The sequence below is a fragment of the Panthera onca genome, chromosome A1 (assembly GCF_046562875.1).
Source record: "Panthera onca isolate mPanOnc1 chromosome A1, mPanOnc1 haplotype 2, whole genome shotgun sequence".
Taxonomy (NCBI): Eukaryota; Metazoa; Chordata; class Mammalia; order Carnivora; family Felidae; genus Panthera; species Panthera onca.
In genome coordinates this window covers 66,918,095-66,936,757 of record NC_138339.1, presented here as the reverse complement: position 1 = coordinate 66,936,757, position 18,663 = coordinate 66,918,095, and the positions used below count along the sequence as shown (strand labels likewise).

The following is an 18,663-nucleotide window of genomic DNA, read 5'->3' as shown; positions in this document are numbered from 1 at the left end:
CCCCTCTCCCCTTCATGCACATGCACATGGTCTCTCTCTCTCTCTCTCTAAAATAAATAAACTTAAAAAAAAAAAAGAAACAGAAAAGAACCAGTGACTGGTACTGTGGGTAAATGTCAGTACGTGCTCTGCTGTGCAACTATAGGGCCCGCTAGAGCAAAACGCAAGTCAATGGCTGCCATCAGCAGAATGTAAGGGAGGTTTAATAGGGAACTGCTCATGATAAGCCAACTCACAGCTTTATGGAGAGTGGGGAAGAAGTGTGGGTGTATACGTCCTGCAGGGCTAGGCTTACCAGGCCAGCTTCCCTCTGGCCATGTCTCGGACAACATTCATACTTACTTCCTTCCACAAACGAGATATTTTCCATACATCTCACCAATTGACTATTCTTTGAATTCTGTTCTAAAGTAGGCATAATATTACTGACTGGCTCATTTTATAAATATATCATGAGCTACCCAGGATTATGTTAATACAAAGCATTTCATTATTGATTTTAAGTATTTTAAATGCAGATTTGTATAAGCCCTTCCAGCTCTTACCCAGTAACTGTGCCAAGTAGATACAAGCCTAATAAAAGGTACCTTTCCAGGACAGGATGGTTTAAGACAACCTCTGATGATACAAACTGGAACTAAGAGGATTGATTTTTTTCCCATTAATTGATCATTTTCCTTAATACATATATTTAAAAAAAATTTGACAGCAGGCCAAGATCATTTTAGGATCAGTTTAATATGAGGTATAAAGTTTTACGGTCTAGTGAAAAGATCCTGAAAAATGAGGTTTCTAATGGAAATGCTGGCAGAGTTTCTACTTCTGGGCTGGGATGTTAATACTACAAAACAAAAAAAATATAAAAATGAAAATAAAAAGCAGAAAGAGGAAAGGAGGGTGGCCACCCATACGAATGCTCCCTTGCTTGGTAACTTGGATATAGAGCAGGAAATTAATCCCCAGGATACTTCCTTTCCTTCAGATTTGCTTCAGATTCCTGGACAGGTCAAAACTGAAGGGGAAAAAAAACTTGTGAGTATTCAGTGCGAATGGTAGACTCCAGGCGAGGGGGAGGAGCTGGTGAGAATGTCAGGGTCAGGGTGGGGACGCACTTGGGAGGTGCCATGAAGTCGACCTTCTTTGCCAGGTGTATCCTGGAAGGAAGGCCCTCCTGGAGGCTCCCAGCCCTTGCCCAGAAGTGGGTCCTTGACCAATGGCCTGGTTCCCATGGCCGAGGACTCCCGGCTCACCCACACCACCCAGTTTGGCTCTGCCATTAGACAGTGTTCTGGTTACCTGCTGTTGCTTCTCCCAAGAAGCTGCTGCTATAAAGTGCAGGCTGAGGTAACGTCCAAGCCTCAGCGCTGAAATACGGCAACGTTCTCCCTTGATCTCTCTTTCCTTTCAAGCACTATTTCTACTGTGTCCTCCTCACATTAATCCAAGGCCCAGAGCCGTGATCACGGGCCAAGTTTTAGCAAATGTTGCTAACCAGAATGCCACATTTGTGCCTTTTTCAATTATATATCCCTTCCAGTCACTCAAAAGTTACTCGTGGGGGGTACTGCAGATCTAGAGGGACAGATTGGGCCAATAAGACACATGACATGACCCCAGGGCGGGGGAGGTGAGTGGGTCAGCAGACACCTCGGCTCCCCCACAGGGCTGGACTCCAGGGATAGCCTCTGAAGCAGACGGCAGGGTGTGAAACCATTTCCTCTCTGTTCACAAGACACCTGGAGACGAGGTAGGGGGGACCCATGCCTCAAAACTACCCAAATGAACAAACCTGGGGGAAAAGCACAGCCAACAGAGCAGTGAGTCGCAGCAAAGGCCACGAGGGCAGCAAAGGGACCCTTAACAATCAGCATCACAGAGAGGCTGTGAGAAAGTTGGTCCCTTTCATCACAAACTGTGGGCCTCCTGCTCCATCTGGTCCTCCTGTTGGCCCGGGAGGGTATGTTTCCTAAGAGGGCCTGTTTGTTTTAACTTGTCTGTAATTCTGTTTCCACTCCAGTTCTTGCTGCATTCAACGTAAACAATTTACTCACTCAGTCATGAGGAAAAAACGAAAAACACACTTGACAAGCGAATTTCATGTTGTTGGGAGGTGTTCCAATGCCAACAGCAAAATGAGGGCACCGCAGAGCAGAAGAGGCGGGGGACAAGAAGGAAGGGGGAGGGAGACACACTTACCAGGAGAGGACCCCACGCCGGCTGCCCGGAACTGCCCCAGGATAAGGCTCTGCTCACTCTCAGCCAGTGCCAGGAGGAGTTCATAGGCTTCTATGCACTGCTCACTGAAACAGAAGCACACAGTGTCTTCAACTCTGGCAGAGGACAGCGAGCCTCTTCAGTACAGCACTGTCCCCCTGGGCGAAGTGGCTCCGGACCTGCATCTCAGCACTGCTGTCCACGTAAGCAAGAAAATATCCACAAATATTCCTGCACAAAGCCAAGGGCGTGCTTTGCTATGTTGCCCCTCCTTCCCTTTTTACTTCACTTAAACTTTTACTTTAAACTAGCATCTAGAAAAATACAAGAGTAGCAATAAAAGTGAGAGAGTTAAGTTCATTGCCCCTTTGATGATCAGCAAAAAAGGAAATGTAATATGCCTGTGGTAGCCAGCCTCAAAGATGGCCCCCGCTGATGGCATACGCTGGTATCCACACCCTTGTGTTATCCCCTTCTGCACTGTACCAGAGTTGGTCTATGTGACTAAGAGGATATGGGATGTCACTTCCAAGATCACGTTATTAAAAAGCGTGGTGACTTCCATCTGTTCTCTCCCTTCACTTTCTCTCTTGGCTCACCCTCTCTAGAGAAGGCCAGGTGCCATGCCTTGAAGACTCTGGAGCAGCCCCATGGAGAGACCCATGTGGTGAGGAACTAAGGCTTCCAGCCAACAGTGAGTGAAGGACGGAGGACTCCACCCAACAGCTGTGTGAATGAGCCTTCTTAGAAGCAGATCCGCCAGCTCCAGTTAAGGTTTCAGATGACAAGGCCCTGGCTAGCAGCTTGAGCAGAACCTCCTAAGAGCCCCTGAGCTGGAACACTACCCTAGCTACACCACTCCCAGCTTCCTGACCCTAGAAACTGCCACAAGAAACAGTGACAAAGGAAGGGAGGGAGGAAGGAAGCCCCAGAAAGAAGACTATTTGACCTAAACCTTCAGGAGCCACTAGCCACATGTGGCTAATTAAAAAGAATTTAAGTAAAATGAAAAATTCAGTTCTTCTGTTGCAATCGCCATATATCGTATGTTTAAGAGCCACATGTGGCTAGCAGTTACCATATTGAACAGCACAGAGAACAGGTCCATCATCACAGAAAGTTCTATTAGATGCTTGTAAAACTATCCCTTGAATCACACAAAATCTCTGACAAGTTTGGATTTCTAAGAGGAAGATATTAGTCTCTCTTCTTTTGCTGATCATCAGTGAACACACCAGGTATAGGTTCTAAGAGTGACCCTTTCCACACTGCCACCCGTGACCCACGTGGACCTGCACAGGAGGTGGAGCGTGCGCTCCTGAGTAGTCCTGACAAGTAGTCCTGAGTAATGCCTGAGTAGTCCTGGATAAGATGCCTGCAGTGCAGAAATCTCCCTGCTAAGCAAATAACTGATTAGCTTCTCTAAGCTAAGCAGGGGAAATGTTGCTTTATTCAACATTTAGTCATCAGACCATCTGTTTTTCGATTTTCTCTACTCTCATCTTCCTTCCCTAAGAGATCAGGAGCCATCACTAGCTCCGGGTGCCGGTAGCCCCTCCTTTCAAGGGCAGTCCATCTTTCAGGTTAGAGACATGGTGACACTGCTTTATCCACACAGATCAAAGGCAGACTGTTGTCACAGAACAGCCTCTTTCAAAAGTTATTGTAGGTGGATTGTCTGTTTGCTTTGGTGTGTCTGTAAACTAGCATGATTGTGTTTTAGCTGTGGTCTCCTATGATTTGGTTTGATTTTGTTTTTTGAAGAAACAAAGCTTCTTGAAACATACTGATCTTTTCAGAGGATGCTAAGAGTAGGGTAGTCACTACTCTGGGATCTTGGCAAATATGCCTAAGTGGTGCCACTAATAAAATAACCTCTGAAAACACTAATGCATAGCTTTGTAGTTAGTAAACAAATAGTAATTTAAAAATAAATAAATTCTGGGGCACCTGGGAGCTCAGTTGGTTAAGTGTCCAACTCTTGGTTTCAGCTCAGGTCATGAGCACACAGTTTGTGAGTTTGAGTCCCACATTGGGCTTTGCACTGACAGTGTGGAGCCTGCTTGGGATATTTCCCCTCTCCCCCCCCCCTCCCCCTCCCCCTCCCTCTCCCTCTCTCTCTCTCTTTCTCCCCACCCAAAATAATCTTAAAAAAACAATCTTCTTAAAAATAGTTAATTCCAAAGCTGATGAGGCTGAAAAGAAGTGGTACATTCATATACCCCTTGCTCGTTGATGAATGAATTGTATTCACTTAAAATGACTTGTTTGTCTGGGAGCATGCCTAAAGAACTATGAAAATATTCATATACTTTGACCTATAATTCCTGCTTCGGGGATTTTATCCCAAGGAAAATATTCAAAAGAAGGAAGATATTATCTGTATTAAATTATTTTCAATATCCAAAGCCTACAAAAATCTAAACGTATTTTAGAGAAATGAGTAAATAAAATATGTAAGCTTGATGTAGGGATACAGTCATTCAAAATGCATGCAGACTATTGACCAGCATTACAGAACTACCATAGATCGAAGAAACAGAATATCCTAGGTTTTAACAATGTAAAATACACACAAACATGAATAAAGACTGGAAAGAGCAACAAATGAATATATAAATGCAAAAATAAGTATTTTCAGTGATATTACTTGGACGGAATAATATTTAAGTTGAACATGCTAACAGAATGGTTTTCTAACACCATGCTCATTTCTCTTATTTTCTTAATTGCCACAAGAGTGCTAATGGATTTTCCATACATATCACATTAGTATTTGCTGGCCCAACCCCCTGTATATGTTCTAAAAGCCTGTTTTCTACTTTTATGCGGGTTACTGTAAATGCATTTCTGAGTTGAAATGCCCCCCACCACCTTTATGCAGCCTCACTTCCCCACCTGTACTGCAGGGCCAGCCTCAGCGCCGTGGCGTTGGATTCATACTTCCCCACCAGCATACTCATGCGCTCAGCGTTGCTCTTGCATTCTTCCAGGGTTATGGTCAGGAGGTCATTTTGGGATTTGAGGTGTTCAATGCGGCTACAAAGGAAGAAAAATCTCTTTCACGATTTCACGCTGGGATTATAATTCATTTGCCAGTATTTGAGTCATCTCCTATAGACCCAGGCCAGACACGTGCATTAGGATGTGAGCTTGTCAGAGGTTTTAGCAAACGGACCTGACATGAAGTATTTAAAGAAAGCAACTCTGAGCACAAGAATCACTTAATTCTGTGTGAATTAGAAATACATGGAAGTCCCCTGATTATTTCCTACTCAGCCATCAACATACCATGTGCCATGTATGGTGGGAGGCTCTGAGCATACACCAAGGAAAGAAGCCAACCGTGTGACCTCAGGCCCTTCAATAAACCACCCTCCACAGGGACAAACAAAATATCAGTGCCACAGTAATAGCTACTATTTATTAAACCCCTGCTCAGTGACCCTCTAATGGCCCTCTGACTTAAGTACTATTATCCCCATTCTCAGAGGAGGAAGTAGAGTCACAGAGGGGTTAAGGACATTGCCCTGGGATTTGAGTCAAGAAGTTTGACCTCAGATCCTGTACTGTTCACCACTCAGGGCAGAAGCAAAAGATGAATCAGGGATTGAGTACGAAACTCTCCCTAAGGGTCTCTGAATGGGCAGTGGACCAGGAACCGTGGATTATGTCCAAAGCTCCTTCCACTTTGGACACTCCTGCAACTGTTAACTACCTGTAGGGCAAGCAGCAGGAACTTTACGCTTTATAGGAACCAGAACTATAAATTCAGAACAAATGAGTTAATGGCAACGTCAGAAAAACATAAGCATTCAGCTTCTCTGTTTTCTGTCCTAGGACGGAGGCTCTGGATGCAATGATTCATTTCCCATCGACACACCCATTTATAGTACTCTGACCACCAAGTCTTCAAGACACAGGGTTTCACACATACAAAATGCAAGTGACTCAATGCTCTGGTTTCTCTTCAGATCGCATAAATCTTTCACCTTTTACAAAATGCAAGTGACTCTTGAAAAAGTAACAGGCTTGGAAGCCATTTACTTTGTGGATCAATCTTAGGACCACATATCTTAAGAAAAGAATGTGGACACACTCACCAACATTGGAGATGGCTGGTGAGTGTATAATTAAGACCACTGTGAGACTTTGGCAACTCCAAGGTCAAGTCAGTGTAAGGTGCTACAAGAACATACTTTTCTGTTCTTGTTGAGATTAAGACTTCTTGAGACAGTCCCCACTTTCCTTTACACTCCACCTTGCTCCAATGTACATTTGGACCCCACCAATTAGACGAAACTCTTTTAGCCAGCTCACAGACCTACATGCGACCAATCACATCTCAGGGCCCTTCTCAGGCAACCCCACTTAATAGGCTACTCCTTCCTTCTGAAAATGTTGTCTCTCACTTAGGTCATGACAGGTCTCTACTGGTTTTCTTCCTGCCTTAAAGGACATTTCTTCCGTCTTCTTTGCTGGCTCCTTATTCTCTATGTAATCTGTGAGGGTTGGCATTCCCTCAGGACTCAGTCCAGGGTGCCCTTCTGCATCAGTTCCCATCCCTACCCCAGGGTAATTTTATCCAGTTCATGACTTTAACAGGCATTTATGTTCCTATGGCTCCTAAATTTCTCTAGCCCAGACCTCTCTTCTGAGTGCCAGCCTCACATCTCCAGCTGTTTCCTGATACTTCCATTTGGGTGCCACACCAGCACCTCAAATTTAATATTACCAAATGAGACTTATTTCCCCCAAACCTTGCCCTCCCTCATCTTCTCCATTCAGTAAATGCCACCACCATCTTTCTCAACGATACAGGTGAGACACATGAGAATCTTCTTTGAGACCATCCCTTCCTCTTACATCCAGATCTACTACAACTACAATTTCCATTGATTCTATACCACCAAACACACTGACCCCCATTGATTCGCATCATCTCCACTTTGGCCACACTGGGCCACTGCAATCATTGCTCTGCTTCCACTCTTGCCCCCACCCCCTTCCATTCTTCACACCTGAGTCATCTTTCAAAATCTAAATCAGGTCTGTTCTATTACTTAAAACTCTTTAATGACTTCCATTGATACTTAGAATAAAGAGCAGACTTGGTCCATGGCCTCAAAATCCACATCCCACCAAGCCCTGCCGACTCTGCCACCTTATTACATGTGACTCCTTCTTTCATCCACCCCATTTCAGTTCCATTGGCCTTCGAACAGCTCCTACTTCATGTCAACCTTCTTTTTGGCCATAAGATTGTTAAGTTGGTTTGTAAGACTCTTAGTTTGTCATATGGCTGCTTCCCTTTTCCCTTAAACTCTCAACTTACAGCCCCATCTTCAGAGATGCCTTCCCTGGCTACCTATCTAAAATCAACCCCCTCCCCTCTTACTCTATCACAGTGCCCTATTTACTGGGAGTTTTCTTATGATCTCATTTGTTTGCTTCTTATATAGCTTCCCTAACAGAATACAAACTCCATGAGAGTGGACACCTTATCTCTTTTACTTTCCCCTGCATGACAAATAGCTTAGCATGGAGGAGGTGCTTAAAACAGATTTGTTAAGTAAGGACATACTTCTGAGGAAGTATGACCTCCCAACCCACACACTATCACAAAGCTACAGCTCTCATTTTTGGACGTGTAAGAGGGCCTCCAACTGTGACATAGGTAGTTTAACATGAGGATACACTGATAGATCATTTCTAAGATTATTCCCGTATTCTCGCTATAGCTACGGTCATAGACAGGACACTGGAGGGGAAGTCCAAGGGCAGGGGGAGAATTCCAGCTAGGCTATTTAACAGCTCTGGACTCAAGGCAAGTCACTCAACACCGAAGCCTTTGTTTTCTTATTTGCAAAATGAGACTATTCTTCCCTCCCAAGTTGAAGATTAAGTGGCTGTTTGTGAGAACCCTTTGTAAACTGTTAAACACTGTAATAACGTGAGCTACAAGCACCAAATATTTCCCCTTCCTTTGGTGTCTCCTAGGTAAACAGAACTGAGGAGAAAGGAACCTCCCCCAAGTTCAACCACAAAGCAGGCTTGTTAAATCCCAGAATCTGTGGAGAGGAGATCCTCACTCAACAGAGGGTCCCTGAAGGCATCTGACTTCATTAAACTGCAAAGGGCATATCTGATTCAGTTCTTAAGCACTCCCTGGCAGTGGTACTGAGATGGCGGCTTCTTTACTGCTACAAGGTAATCATCGGGATTGTCACTCTTAAGTATTTTGGATTTAATAAGGAAACCATTTAATTTCCAGATTTGAAATAACCTAGATTGCTGTATTTCCTTAGTCCTCAAGCACTGTATTAAACAGCTTCAAATCAGGGAATGCTAATATGATAATTCAATTTATTTAGGTTTGCCAGACACAAGGGGAATGGCATTAAGCAACGGTGGATGGGGACTGGCATCCACATTTCTTCCTGGTCAGTTCACAAGCCTTTCAAATTCTAACTACCGTCTCCCACTGAAGACTGGTAGGTCAAGGCAGCCATGCCATACTTGGCTATGATTTAGCAGTGCACTCTGTCCCTGCGGAACTCATTCTGAGCCAGGGTGGTTTACCACGGTTTGGCCCTGGTCCTTCTCCTTTGCTTTTTCAGCAACTCTCATTGCTAGGATGACCTACCAGCCAATCTTTGCCGAGAGGCTTGAGTGCAAACTTTAACTACCTCTGTTGTGAGATTTGAGAAGAATCCATAAAACTGGCAAAAATTTCTAAGTAGGACAGTTTGACCTACTTAGAAAATTATTCTCAGTAGGCCTAAGTAGGATAGAATGTAAGGACTGAGGGTTGTGTACCCTGCAAAAAGCATAAATAAAATTAGGCAGCCTTCCAAGAGAAGCAGGGAGGGTTAAACCAGCATGCCTGGTCAATCCCAGAATGCCTCCATCAGACCGCCTTTGCTAGTTCCTGGTTGTTCCAGGCGCCCCTAGGATGCTGACTCAACATTCCAGAGTTTCTCTCTGTGGTTCCTGGCAGCACCGGCCTACATGCTAAGTAGCCATCTTGTAATTCTGACCCACTCGTCATTCTATACAACTGCTCCCAGGACTGGCTACATCATTTGCAAGGGCCGGTGCTCAATAAAAAGGTGGGGCCCTGGTTCATCAATTATTAAGACTTTAAAATGGTAACACTAGAGCAGTAAAGCCAAGAGTGGGGTCTTCCCAAACATGAGGTTTGCACATTTGAAAACGCAGGTCACACAACGCCCTTGAAGCCAGCCCCAGCTGCTGTAAGCACTCCTGCAATGCACAAGAAGGTGGAACTCCCCGCCCACGAGCCTGAGAGCATCTCTCTGTGTCACAACTCATAAGCCAACTTGAATTGATTTTTGAAAGGGAAAGGAGGGCCGTTCCACACCCCCCGCCCCTGCCCCAAAGCAACCACTCCAATATATAGGATTTCTCCTTACCTATTCAACCGCTCTGTTTCCACCTCAAACTCTCTAATTTTGCTTTCTGAGATGGCAGATCCATGTGAGTAGAGTGTTTGGAAGATCTCCTGGATGTTGGAGCAGTCCTGAAGAGAGTGGGCCAGGTGTTCCGCCACACTGCTGGATACCTGTATAGGTGAGCATGAATCCTCCTCTAGACACGTTGCTTGGGGGACCAGTCCTCAGGCATGCTTTGCATGCAAGAGAATTTAAAGCTGATATCCCTTGACAACCAGGCACCAGGAGATGGTTACCCCGATCTTTCTCGGTTTGTAGGATACGATTCTGTGATAATAAGCTAACTACTGTGAAAACAGTACATAAACAGAATCAAAATACAGCTGTATCCTCCAGGCATATACTGCTGGGTGGCAGGCCTGGGGCAGCGTGCTACTTTACAGTTCCTAAATTTGGGGATATTGAACAGAGTCTGGACTCCTTTCCCCTTCCTGAGCTCCCTGTCCCTCCAGGTCCTCGTCTCTGGTTGCTGCAGCCCAACAGAGCAGCCGGTTCCTTTATTTTCAGTTTGGCTTCTGCACCAAATCTGGATGCATGCAATTGTTCTCAGCGCAAAATTCTAAGTTTAGGGGCTTAAAAAAAAATACTATTCAGGCTTTCCCCCACCGCTGGGGATCAGATAGTTGGCTCTCTCAGCCTCACCCCCCATCTTAAAAAAAAATCCTTAGGGAACTCCAACTACTCCCTTTTCACCATCCATCAGCTGTTATGGGCCCAAGGGGTTTGTAGGCTCTCCAGATGAAAACCCTGATAACTAAGCGGGAAGGTTCCAGTCTTTCCTGGCATCAGGCTACACTTCAAAGGCAGCACTCATCTTCACTGGAGAGCACGTTCCCTTTTAAGAGGCATGTGCAAAAGGTAAAATTCTTTTAGAGCTTCCTGACCTACTCGGTCTCTGGGGTAGCAGGGTGATATACAGCAGGTACTTCAAGACTTTCATCTACATCACCAGTAATGAGACCTAAATCATTTCTTTCTGAAAGGTTTCAAGTAGAGAAAAAGAAAAATTCCCTTAAAGCCGAATGAGTAATTCCCTGATGAAGAAACCACTCTACACTTTAATCTGATCCTCTGGAAGGAAATGGGGTAGGATTTATTATTATAATTAACTGGTTTATGGGAGGTGAACTTGGGAAGTTCTGTCATCTATGAGCTGCAGCCTGTGCAGCTCTACTGGGCACTTTCTTGCCTTGCTTCTTGTGAACACTCACCCCTATGCTACTGATTTCTGATCCCAGGACTGGTCGATCAGATGATGAAGACTCGGACCTGGTCTTCGATAGCTTCACCCTCTCAGCAATCTTGAAAAACAAAAAATTATCGAAAAATGACATATCACTCTCTAGATACACTGTTGAGACTGTGTTTTACAGGGCTCTTGTTTAGCCATGGCAACTAAACTGATCAATGAATTTCTTAAAAATTACTCATCCAATTTTTCTACCATCTGCTTAACCCAGGGTTTTCCAACCTTAGCACTAGTGACATTTGGGGTTGGATATTCTTTGCTGTAGAATTCTGTGCGCCATAGGACGGTTAGCAGCATCACTGGCCTCTAGCCACAAGATGCCACTAGTACTCTAGTTGTGACCATCAGAAGGGTCTCCGGACATTGCCAAATACCCATTGAAGGGACAAAATCACTGCTGGTTGAGAAACACTGGTTTGACCCAACTTATTCAACTTGATGATTGAGAACTAACCTTCTTGTGGAGACTGGTAGATTACCAGGGAAGAGAATATGTGTCATCTGACCAGTCCCTCTGGGGCAGACTCAACATATAAGCAGGCATGAGGCTGCCTCTCTAACTGACATGGCGTGCCCAGCAGAGCCTATCTGTCTGCAGGCAGGGCTGTTGGTCCTATGAGAAGGGAGATCATTGATTTATTACTCAGGGTCCCCTCCTGGGCTGAATCCCAGTCCTCAAGAGCAACTATCCATCCACCCCTTCTACTGTAGAACCTGACAAAACATCTTACTTTCCACAACAAGTTGACAGCCATGACCTGCTCCTGCTCGTTGATTAATGAGAATTGGCATCCAGGTCACAGCTGAGAGAGACTTAAAACTACTAGCGGGTTATCTCTCCCTGCAGCCCCAGCATAGGAGGCCTGTGTGAGATGCTAGGGAAGAGCTCCTGCAGCCTTGTGCACTAATCACTTGCCTGCACAGTGGCCATGCTTGGGAGGGGCTGGTGCTTCCAGATAAAAGAGGTGGTGCTCCCACCCGCTCCTGGAGCTCACCTTGGCGATCGGAATGTCATTGCTGCTGCTGCTCGTGCTCAACTCCCCGGTGCTGGGGTTAACTGGGCGGTTGGCGGAAGTGAGGCGGCCAGGGCTGGCGGGCCCTGTGGCCTGAACGCTCTGTAGTCGCGTTTGAAGCTCTCGAACCTGAAATAATAATGCCTTTAGACACAGTCTGTAGTTTCCCTGGCCAAAGAGCAAAATAGCCAGATGGGTGGATGGCTGAGTTTTCATTTACGTTAAGAGATCAGCTTCACTGAAAAGCTAACTTGGTTAAGTCCACGTAAAAATTTGCCGTATTCTTAACTAGACGTGCCACTGGCTGGCCATCATCTGTTCTTCACAAGTATGATGTAAAAATGGTTTTTAAGGCTCTGGAAGGTTCCAACAGAGCTGCAAGGACCATCTTTAAGGAATGTTTATTCCTTGAACCTCATGGGCCTGAACGCCTGAATGGCACTGCAGATAGAGAACCTGGGATGAAATCGCCACTCTCATGGAACCTGAACATGAGAGAACAAATAATTTCAATGCAAGTGCACATTAATGTTATAGATATCCACCTAAGGTGCTGTAGGAAGCAAAAAAGAGGAAGAATGTGTCTCCATCTGAAGTCGACAGGGAAGGAGGGGGTGGTGCTGGGACAGAGTCTTCGAGGTGACCTGGTTGTAACGGACAAGAGTAGGGGCTGGCTCTCGTGGTGCTATGGGTGAGCTGAAGTGTAGCTGGGAGAAGAGCATGCACAGGAGCACAGGCAGCTGGGTGACACCCTAGGCCTGAAGAGCTGCATGCACTGGCACGGAGGGGAGGCTAAGGGGAAGACACAGATGCACCTGAGCTTTTCCCCAAGAGACGTCAAGAAGGGCTTATCCTGGGAACAGTGGAGTGTGTCAACAGTCTTTCTGTATAAAAGAGAAACACGGGGCCCTTTGAGTTGAATTTAGAACACACATTTACCTGCACAGAATTTAAATGTCCAAACTCCCTTCTCTAGGACTATGGCTCAGCGATTTCCAAAGTGAGAAGTGTTCCAAGTAAGTGAAGGTAATTGTTTGAAATTGGTCTTCCTGATGACCTGGATCACAGCTTTATCATCGGGTACAGTGTCTACCTTGAAGGGCAAACGGACTATGGCACCCGAGGGACCTTCCAAATGGGCACCAGGTCCTGCTGGGAAGAATCATCACTGGCACATCTGAGGCAGTGCTTTTCAAACTTGTCAGTGCACCAGAATGTCAGGGAGGCTTGTTAAATACAGAGTACAGGGCCCCACCCCCAGGGATTCTGAGTTAGTAGGTGGAATCTGCATATCTACTAGGCTCCCAGGACCTGCAGATGCCCCAGTTGGGGCTCACACCCTGAGTCTTAAGGGACTCCCAGGGCCACACAGCACCTCAGCCACATCCCTGACACCAAAACCCTTTTCTAAAAGCGACTGGAAAGCTTTTTATATTAAATATCTTGGATGTCTCCATCCTGCTAAATTGGGAACCAAAAGTAATTGAAATTTCAATAATTCATCAACATATTAGAAGCCAAAATTGGAAAATTCCCTCGGAGCAAATTGCATTCAATAGGGTAACAGCTACAAAGTGCCTAATGCTTTGCTGAAGCTTCCAGTAACTGTGGGTTGATGGAAATGTGGGTCGTCCTCACAGTACACCAGACACAGAGCTGACCTCAAAATAGTTTAAAGACTAGAAAAACATATGCTTGTTAAAGCCAAATGGTATTGCTGGGGAAAGATGACAGGGCTCATTCTAGACTGGTCCCCAACAAATCAAGAAGAGGCATAGCGTGGAGGCCTCTTTATGCTGCATGGCAAAGGGAGAGGGCCCACTTTCCCATCAAACTGGCTTCCTGTCATCTGGGAAAACTCCCTGGTGGAGACCATGGATTTCAATTACTTATTGCTGTGTAAGTCTGATGAGGGCCTTAATAACGAACAATGTTAACACCACTCCAAAATCTAAAGAGTATCTGAATCATTCACAAAGCAATCAATGGTCTGTTCCCAGAATGCCAATTGGCCCACCTCATCTTACTTTTAAAATATATATGTAAGGCGTACATGGGTAGCTCAGTTGGTTAAGCCTCTGACTCTTGATTTTGGCTTAGGTCACGATCCCACGTTTGTTGGAATCGAGCCCCACATCGGGCTCTGCGCTGAGCGTGGAGCCTGCTTGGTCTCTCTCCTCTCTCTGCTCCTTCCTCTCTCACCTTCTTGCTTTAAATAAATAAGCCATACACACACGCGCGCGCGCACACACACACAAACATATAAATTTATTTATAAATATATATTAATTTCCTTGGGCAAATTTATAAGAACTTCATTAAAACTACCTAGGTTATTGGGGCACCTGGGTGGCTCAGTCAGTTAAGCGTCCAACTTCAGCTCAGGTCATGATATCATGGTTTGTGAGTTTGAGCCCTGAGTTGGGCTCTGCTGCCACACCTTGGATCCTCTGGTCTCCCTGCTTCTCTGCCCCTCCCCTCTGTGCATGCGTGTATGTGCATGTCCTCTTTCTTTCAAAAATAAACATTAAAAAAACCTGCCCATGTTATTGAAAAAACGTTTTTTTCTTCTAATCACTAAAGTGAAACATGTCCACTGTGGAAAATTTAGATGGTACTGAAAAATAACAGAAAATGTTCTTTTTTTACTGCGTTTCCATGGCTTGTTTGCGCACAGGCATGCATGCTTAAAAACATTTCTAAATCTAAATATCCATTTTCCTTGAAAAAGTTTTAGACCTAGAGAATGTCTTTGAAAAGCACAGAATGATAAACATGTTTATTTTTGGTCTATGCTTTATCATTTAATGATAATTGTTAGGCAGTGAAAAAAAATCCAGCTGAAGGGAGAAAAGTGAGCTTGTTATGAAGATAGACAGCCAGTTGGATTAAACAGCCTTCTCTCTTTTCTTGATTTGGGGGAGGGGGGGTAGGGCTTAATTAATTTAAATGAATAAATGCACAGAAATGAAGGCTACAATCAATTTGCTGATTCAGCACAGATGAGGCTTGGGAGAAGGGAGAGACACAGCTCTGTCCTCATTCCTATTCTCACCCACTATAGGAGATTGTGTCATGTATCCCCCACCCCCCCCCCCCCCCAAAAAAAGGCCAAGTTCTAAACCCCCAGTACCATGGCATCTGGGTGGCTCAGTCAATTGAGCATCCCACTCTTGGTTTGGGCTCAGGTCAGGATCTTGCAGTTTTGTGAGTTCAAGCCCCACATCAGGCTCTGCGAAGGTAGCAAGGAGCCTGCTTGGGTTTCTCTCTCTCCCTCTCTCTCTGCCCCTTCCCCACTTGAGCTGTCTCTCTCAAAATAAATAAACTTAAAAAAAAAAAAAAAAAGGTCAAGTAGTTGTTCAACAAGCAAATAAAAAGGAAAAGGCAATGGGGGCAGGGTGGAATGGGGTTGGGTGGGGTGGGGTGGAGAGGACTGTGAAAGGTTCAAATAAGGAACTGACATTAAAATTCCAGAACCCTGCATTTCTCATTTATACTCTGACTCCCACAGAGAGTAAAGGGGCTTATAAAAATCATTTGATTAGAAAAGAGAATGAGGGGCACCTGGGTGGCTCAGTCAGTAAAGGTCTGACTCTTGATATGGGCTCAGGACATGATCTCGAGGTCATGAGATAGAAACCTACATCTGGCTCTGCACTGAGTGTGGAGCCAGCTTGGGATTCTCTCTCTCCCTCTCTCTCTCTCTCTCTGCCTCCCTCCTGCTCGCAAGCATGCACATTCTCGCTCTCTCAGAATAAACAAGCATTTAAAAAAAATTTTTTTAATGTTTTATTTTTGAGACAGAGGGAGACAGAGCATGAGCAGGGGAGGGGCAGAGAGAGAGAGACACAGAATCTGAAGCAGGCTCCAGGCTCTCAGCTGTCAGCACAGAGCCTGACACGGGGCTCAAACTCATGGACTGTGAGATCATGACCTGAGCCAAAGTCGGACACTTAACCGACTGAGCCACTCAGGCGCCCCAAAAACAAACATTTTTTAAAAAAGAAAAGAGAATGAACTAAATGAACAAGAAAAAGGAGGTAAGTCAAGAGATGTACTGACAGTTCAAGAAAAAGATAAGGTTCAAACATCACAATGGAAGCAAAAATGGTAAAATACACCCTAGACTAGCATTACCCAACAACTTCTGGTACCAATGCTGATGTTGTATAGCTGCACTGGCCACATGTGACTTCTGAGAACTTGCAATGTGCCTACTAGACCCAAGGAACTAAATTTTTAACTGCATTCTATTTTAATCAATTTGAATTCAAATGTAAATAGATGTAGCCAGTAATGACTGTATTGGTCAGTGCAGTTCTAGAACTATTCTAGGAAGTTAAACACACACACACACACACACACACACACAAAACACAAACTGGTGGCTGGTGTGATTTAGTGAATCAGGGTGCCACTCAGCACAATGGCAAAAACATAAGAAGGAGCAGATTTTTCAAAGAGAAATAAAGACGCTAGCTTTGGACATGCTGAATCTGAGAAAACCATGGGGGTATCTAAGTGATTCAGTCAACAATTAGAAATAGAACCCAAGGGAAGGAGAGCAGAATTGGGTATATAGTTTAGGAATGTTACATGAAGATGAGGCTGCCCAGGGAAGAGGCAGAGCAATGGGGGTGGGAGGAGAGCCCATACACAGGCAATTGATCAATGGAGGACTGACGAGAAGGTGCTTTTGCTCTGGGATGGAAAAGAGGTGAGGATAGGCAGTAAGAAAAGGGAGTTTGCAGATAAGAGGAGGAGGATGGGAAACAGAAGAGCTCCCATCAGATAGGATGTTTCTCTAAGAGAAAAGAGTTAAAGTCCTCTGCTAGGAGTGAGGGAGGGAATAGCAGGTATCAGAAATGACAAAGGAAGCTGAGGACCAAAAAAAAAAGCAAAACAAAACAAACAAACAAAAAAAAACACCTGCAAACTAATACGTCAGCACTGAGAATGCACTGAGCTCTTTCATTCAATACAGTAGACTGAGTCAATGCATTGTTCTCTTCAAACTCTGGAGACCTCATGGAAATAATAGTGAAGAATAAAAAGAACAGATTAAAACCGTAACAGTGAAAAGCACATGCTTAGGGCATTAGCAGAAAGATTTGGGCACATTCTGTACATGTAAAGTAGAAGGAAGAGTAATGATGGAAGGAACAGAGTGGAAACGCCAAATTCTATCAAATACACGAGGGAAGGCGGCCTGTCTACCCCCAAGAAGGTTGGCAGGGCTTAGACGCAGCCTTGGCAGGTATTATGAAGGACGAGAATGAAAAGTAGGCTGAAAACAGGAATAAGACTGTCTGTATACAGAACAAATGACAATTTCCAGCATATGACAGCCTCAGCTAAAGTAAACAGGCATTCCTCCTACTAAGAATGCAGAGAAATGCTGCATAAAAGAGCAACAATGAGAAAGAAATTTAATGCCAAGGTTAAAAGAAAGGCAGTGAGAGCTCCAGGTGCCAGAAATGAAGTGGGAAATAAAACTACAGAGGTTAGGGGGTGGTGGTGCCACAGCAGCCCTGGGAATTGAGAACAAGGTATAGCATGTGGGGCCAGGAGGGGCAGAGAGGCACCCCTGTCAGGCTGTCTGAGCAGATCCTCCTCTATAAGCCTGGAACTTTCCTGCTCCGCCGTTCTGTGACCAGTGCACTAGCACAAAGGGAGTTGCTGGAGAAGCCAGAAAGAAGCCCCAGAACTGTGCCCAGGGGTAAACTGTAAGAAGCCAAAATCCCAGACCCAGGACGCATTTAGGTGTTAAATCCAAATCTACAGTATCTGTGTATGGCAGGGCCCCAATCTTATAAATTAAGAGTGAACACTGGTCTGGATTTTGCCAGCCAGGCACTGCCTCAGAGATTTACCTTATTTGTAAATCACCCATTATCTCTGGGGGACATAAGGCTCCCGTGACCAGAAGCTGCTGGACATGGAGGGATGATTGCAGAGAAGAGACAATGACACAAGAGAGGCAGCAATCTAAAGCAGAGATGAAGCCACCCAAGAAGAAATGAAAATAAAGCAAACGGCAAACTATGTCACAATCAGTCTGCTGAGGGTCCTTCGAGAGAGGAAAGGAATAATTTCTATAAAAAACAGAAATTAGGAAACAGGGGCACCTGGGTGGCTCAGTCAGTTGAGCACCTGACTTTGGGTCAGGTCATGATCTCAGGTTCGTGAGTTCAAGCCCTGCATTGGGCTCTCTGCTGTCAGCATGGAGCCTACTTCAGATCCTCTGTCCCCCTCTCTCTGACCCTCCCCTGCTCAAGCACTCACTCACACATTCATGCTCGCTCACACTCTCTCTCTCTCTCTCTCAAAAAAAAGTTTATAAAATTAGGAAACAAAATCAGGAAAATATCAAACAAGAATAGGTGGATAAAAAAAGCCAGGAGAAAATGTAGCCAATAAATAAAATCAATGTACTGGTTAAAGTCTAGACTGGATAAAACTGAAAACAGAATTAGTGACCTGGAACAGAGAAATTAATTCAGAACCCAGCACAGGGAGCTGAAGAGATACAAAATATGCACTAGTCACTGATACCACAAATAGCCACCGAGACTCCAACATACTTTTAAAGAAGTTCCAGAGGAAGAGAACATGACATGCAATGTCATGACAGACAAGCAATAATTGAAAAGAAAATAGATGGGTTTTCCAGACATGGAGGCAGACCTAAGTCCAGACACTGAAGAATCAC

At 44.9% G+C, this 18,663-nt stretch overlaps 1 protein-coding gene across 4 annotated transcripts in view; it reads right to left on the bottom strand.

Moving 5' to 3' along the window:
* MCC (MCC regulator of Wnt signaling pathway) overlaps positions 1 to 18,663 on the bottom strand; it is a 439,298-nt gene that overhangs the window by 41,442 nt on the left and 379,193 nt on the right. For all 4 annotated transcript variants that reach the window (XM_060635191.3, XM_060635192.3, XM_060635194.3 and 1 more), the window contains 5 exons: positions 11,934 to 12,080; positions 10,901 to 10,990; positions 9,651 to 9,799; positions 5,113 to 5,253; positions 2,197 to 2,300 (listed from right to left, as the gene is read on the bottom strand). In XM_060635191.3, the coding sequence (XP_060491174.1) occupies positions 2,197 to 2,300; positions 5,113 to 5,253; positions 9,651 to 9,799; positions 10,901 to 10,990; positions 11,934 to 12,080 (631 nt within the window). The remainder of the gene's footprint in view (positions 1 to 2,196; positions 2,301 to 5,112; positions 5,254 to 9,650; positions 9,800 to 10,900; positions 10,991 to 11,933; positions 12,081 to 18,663) is intronic.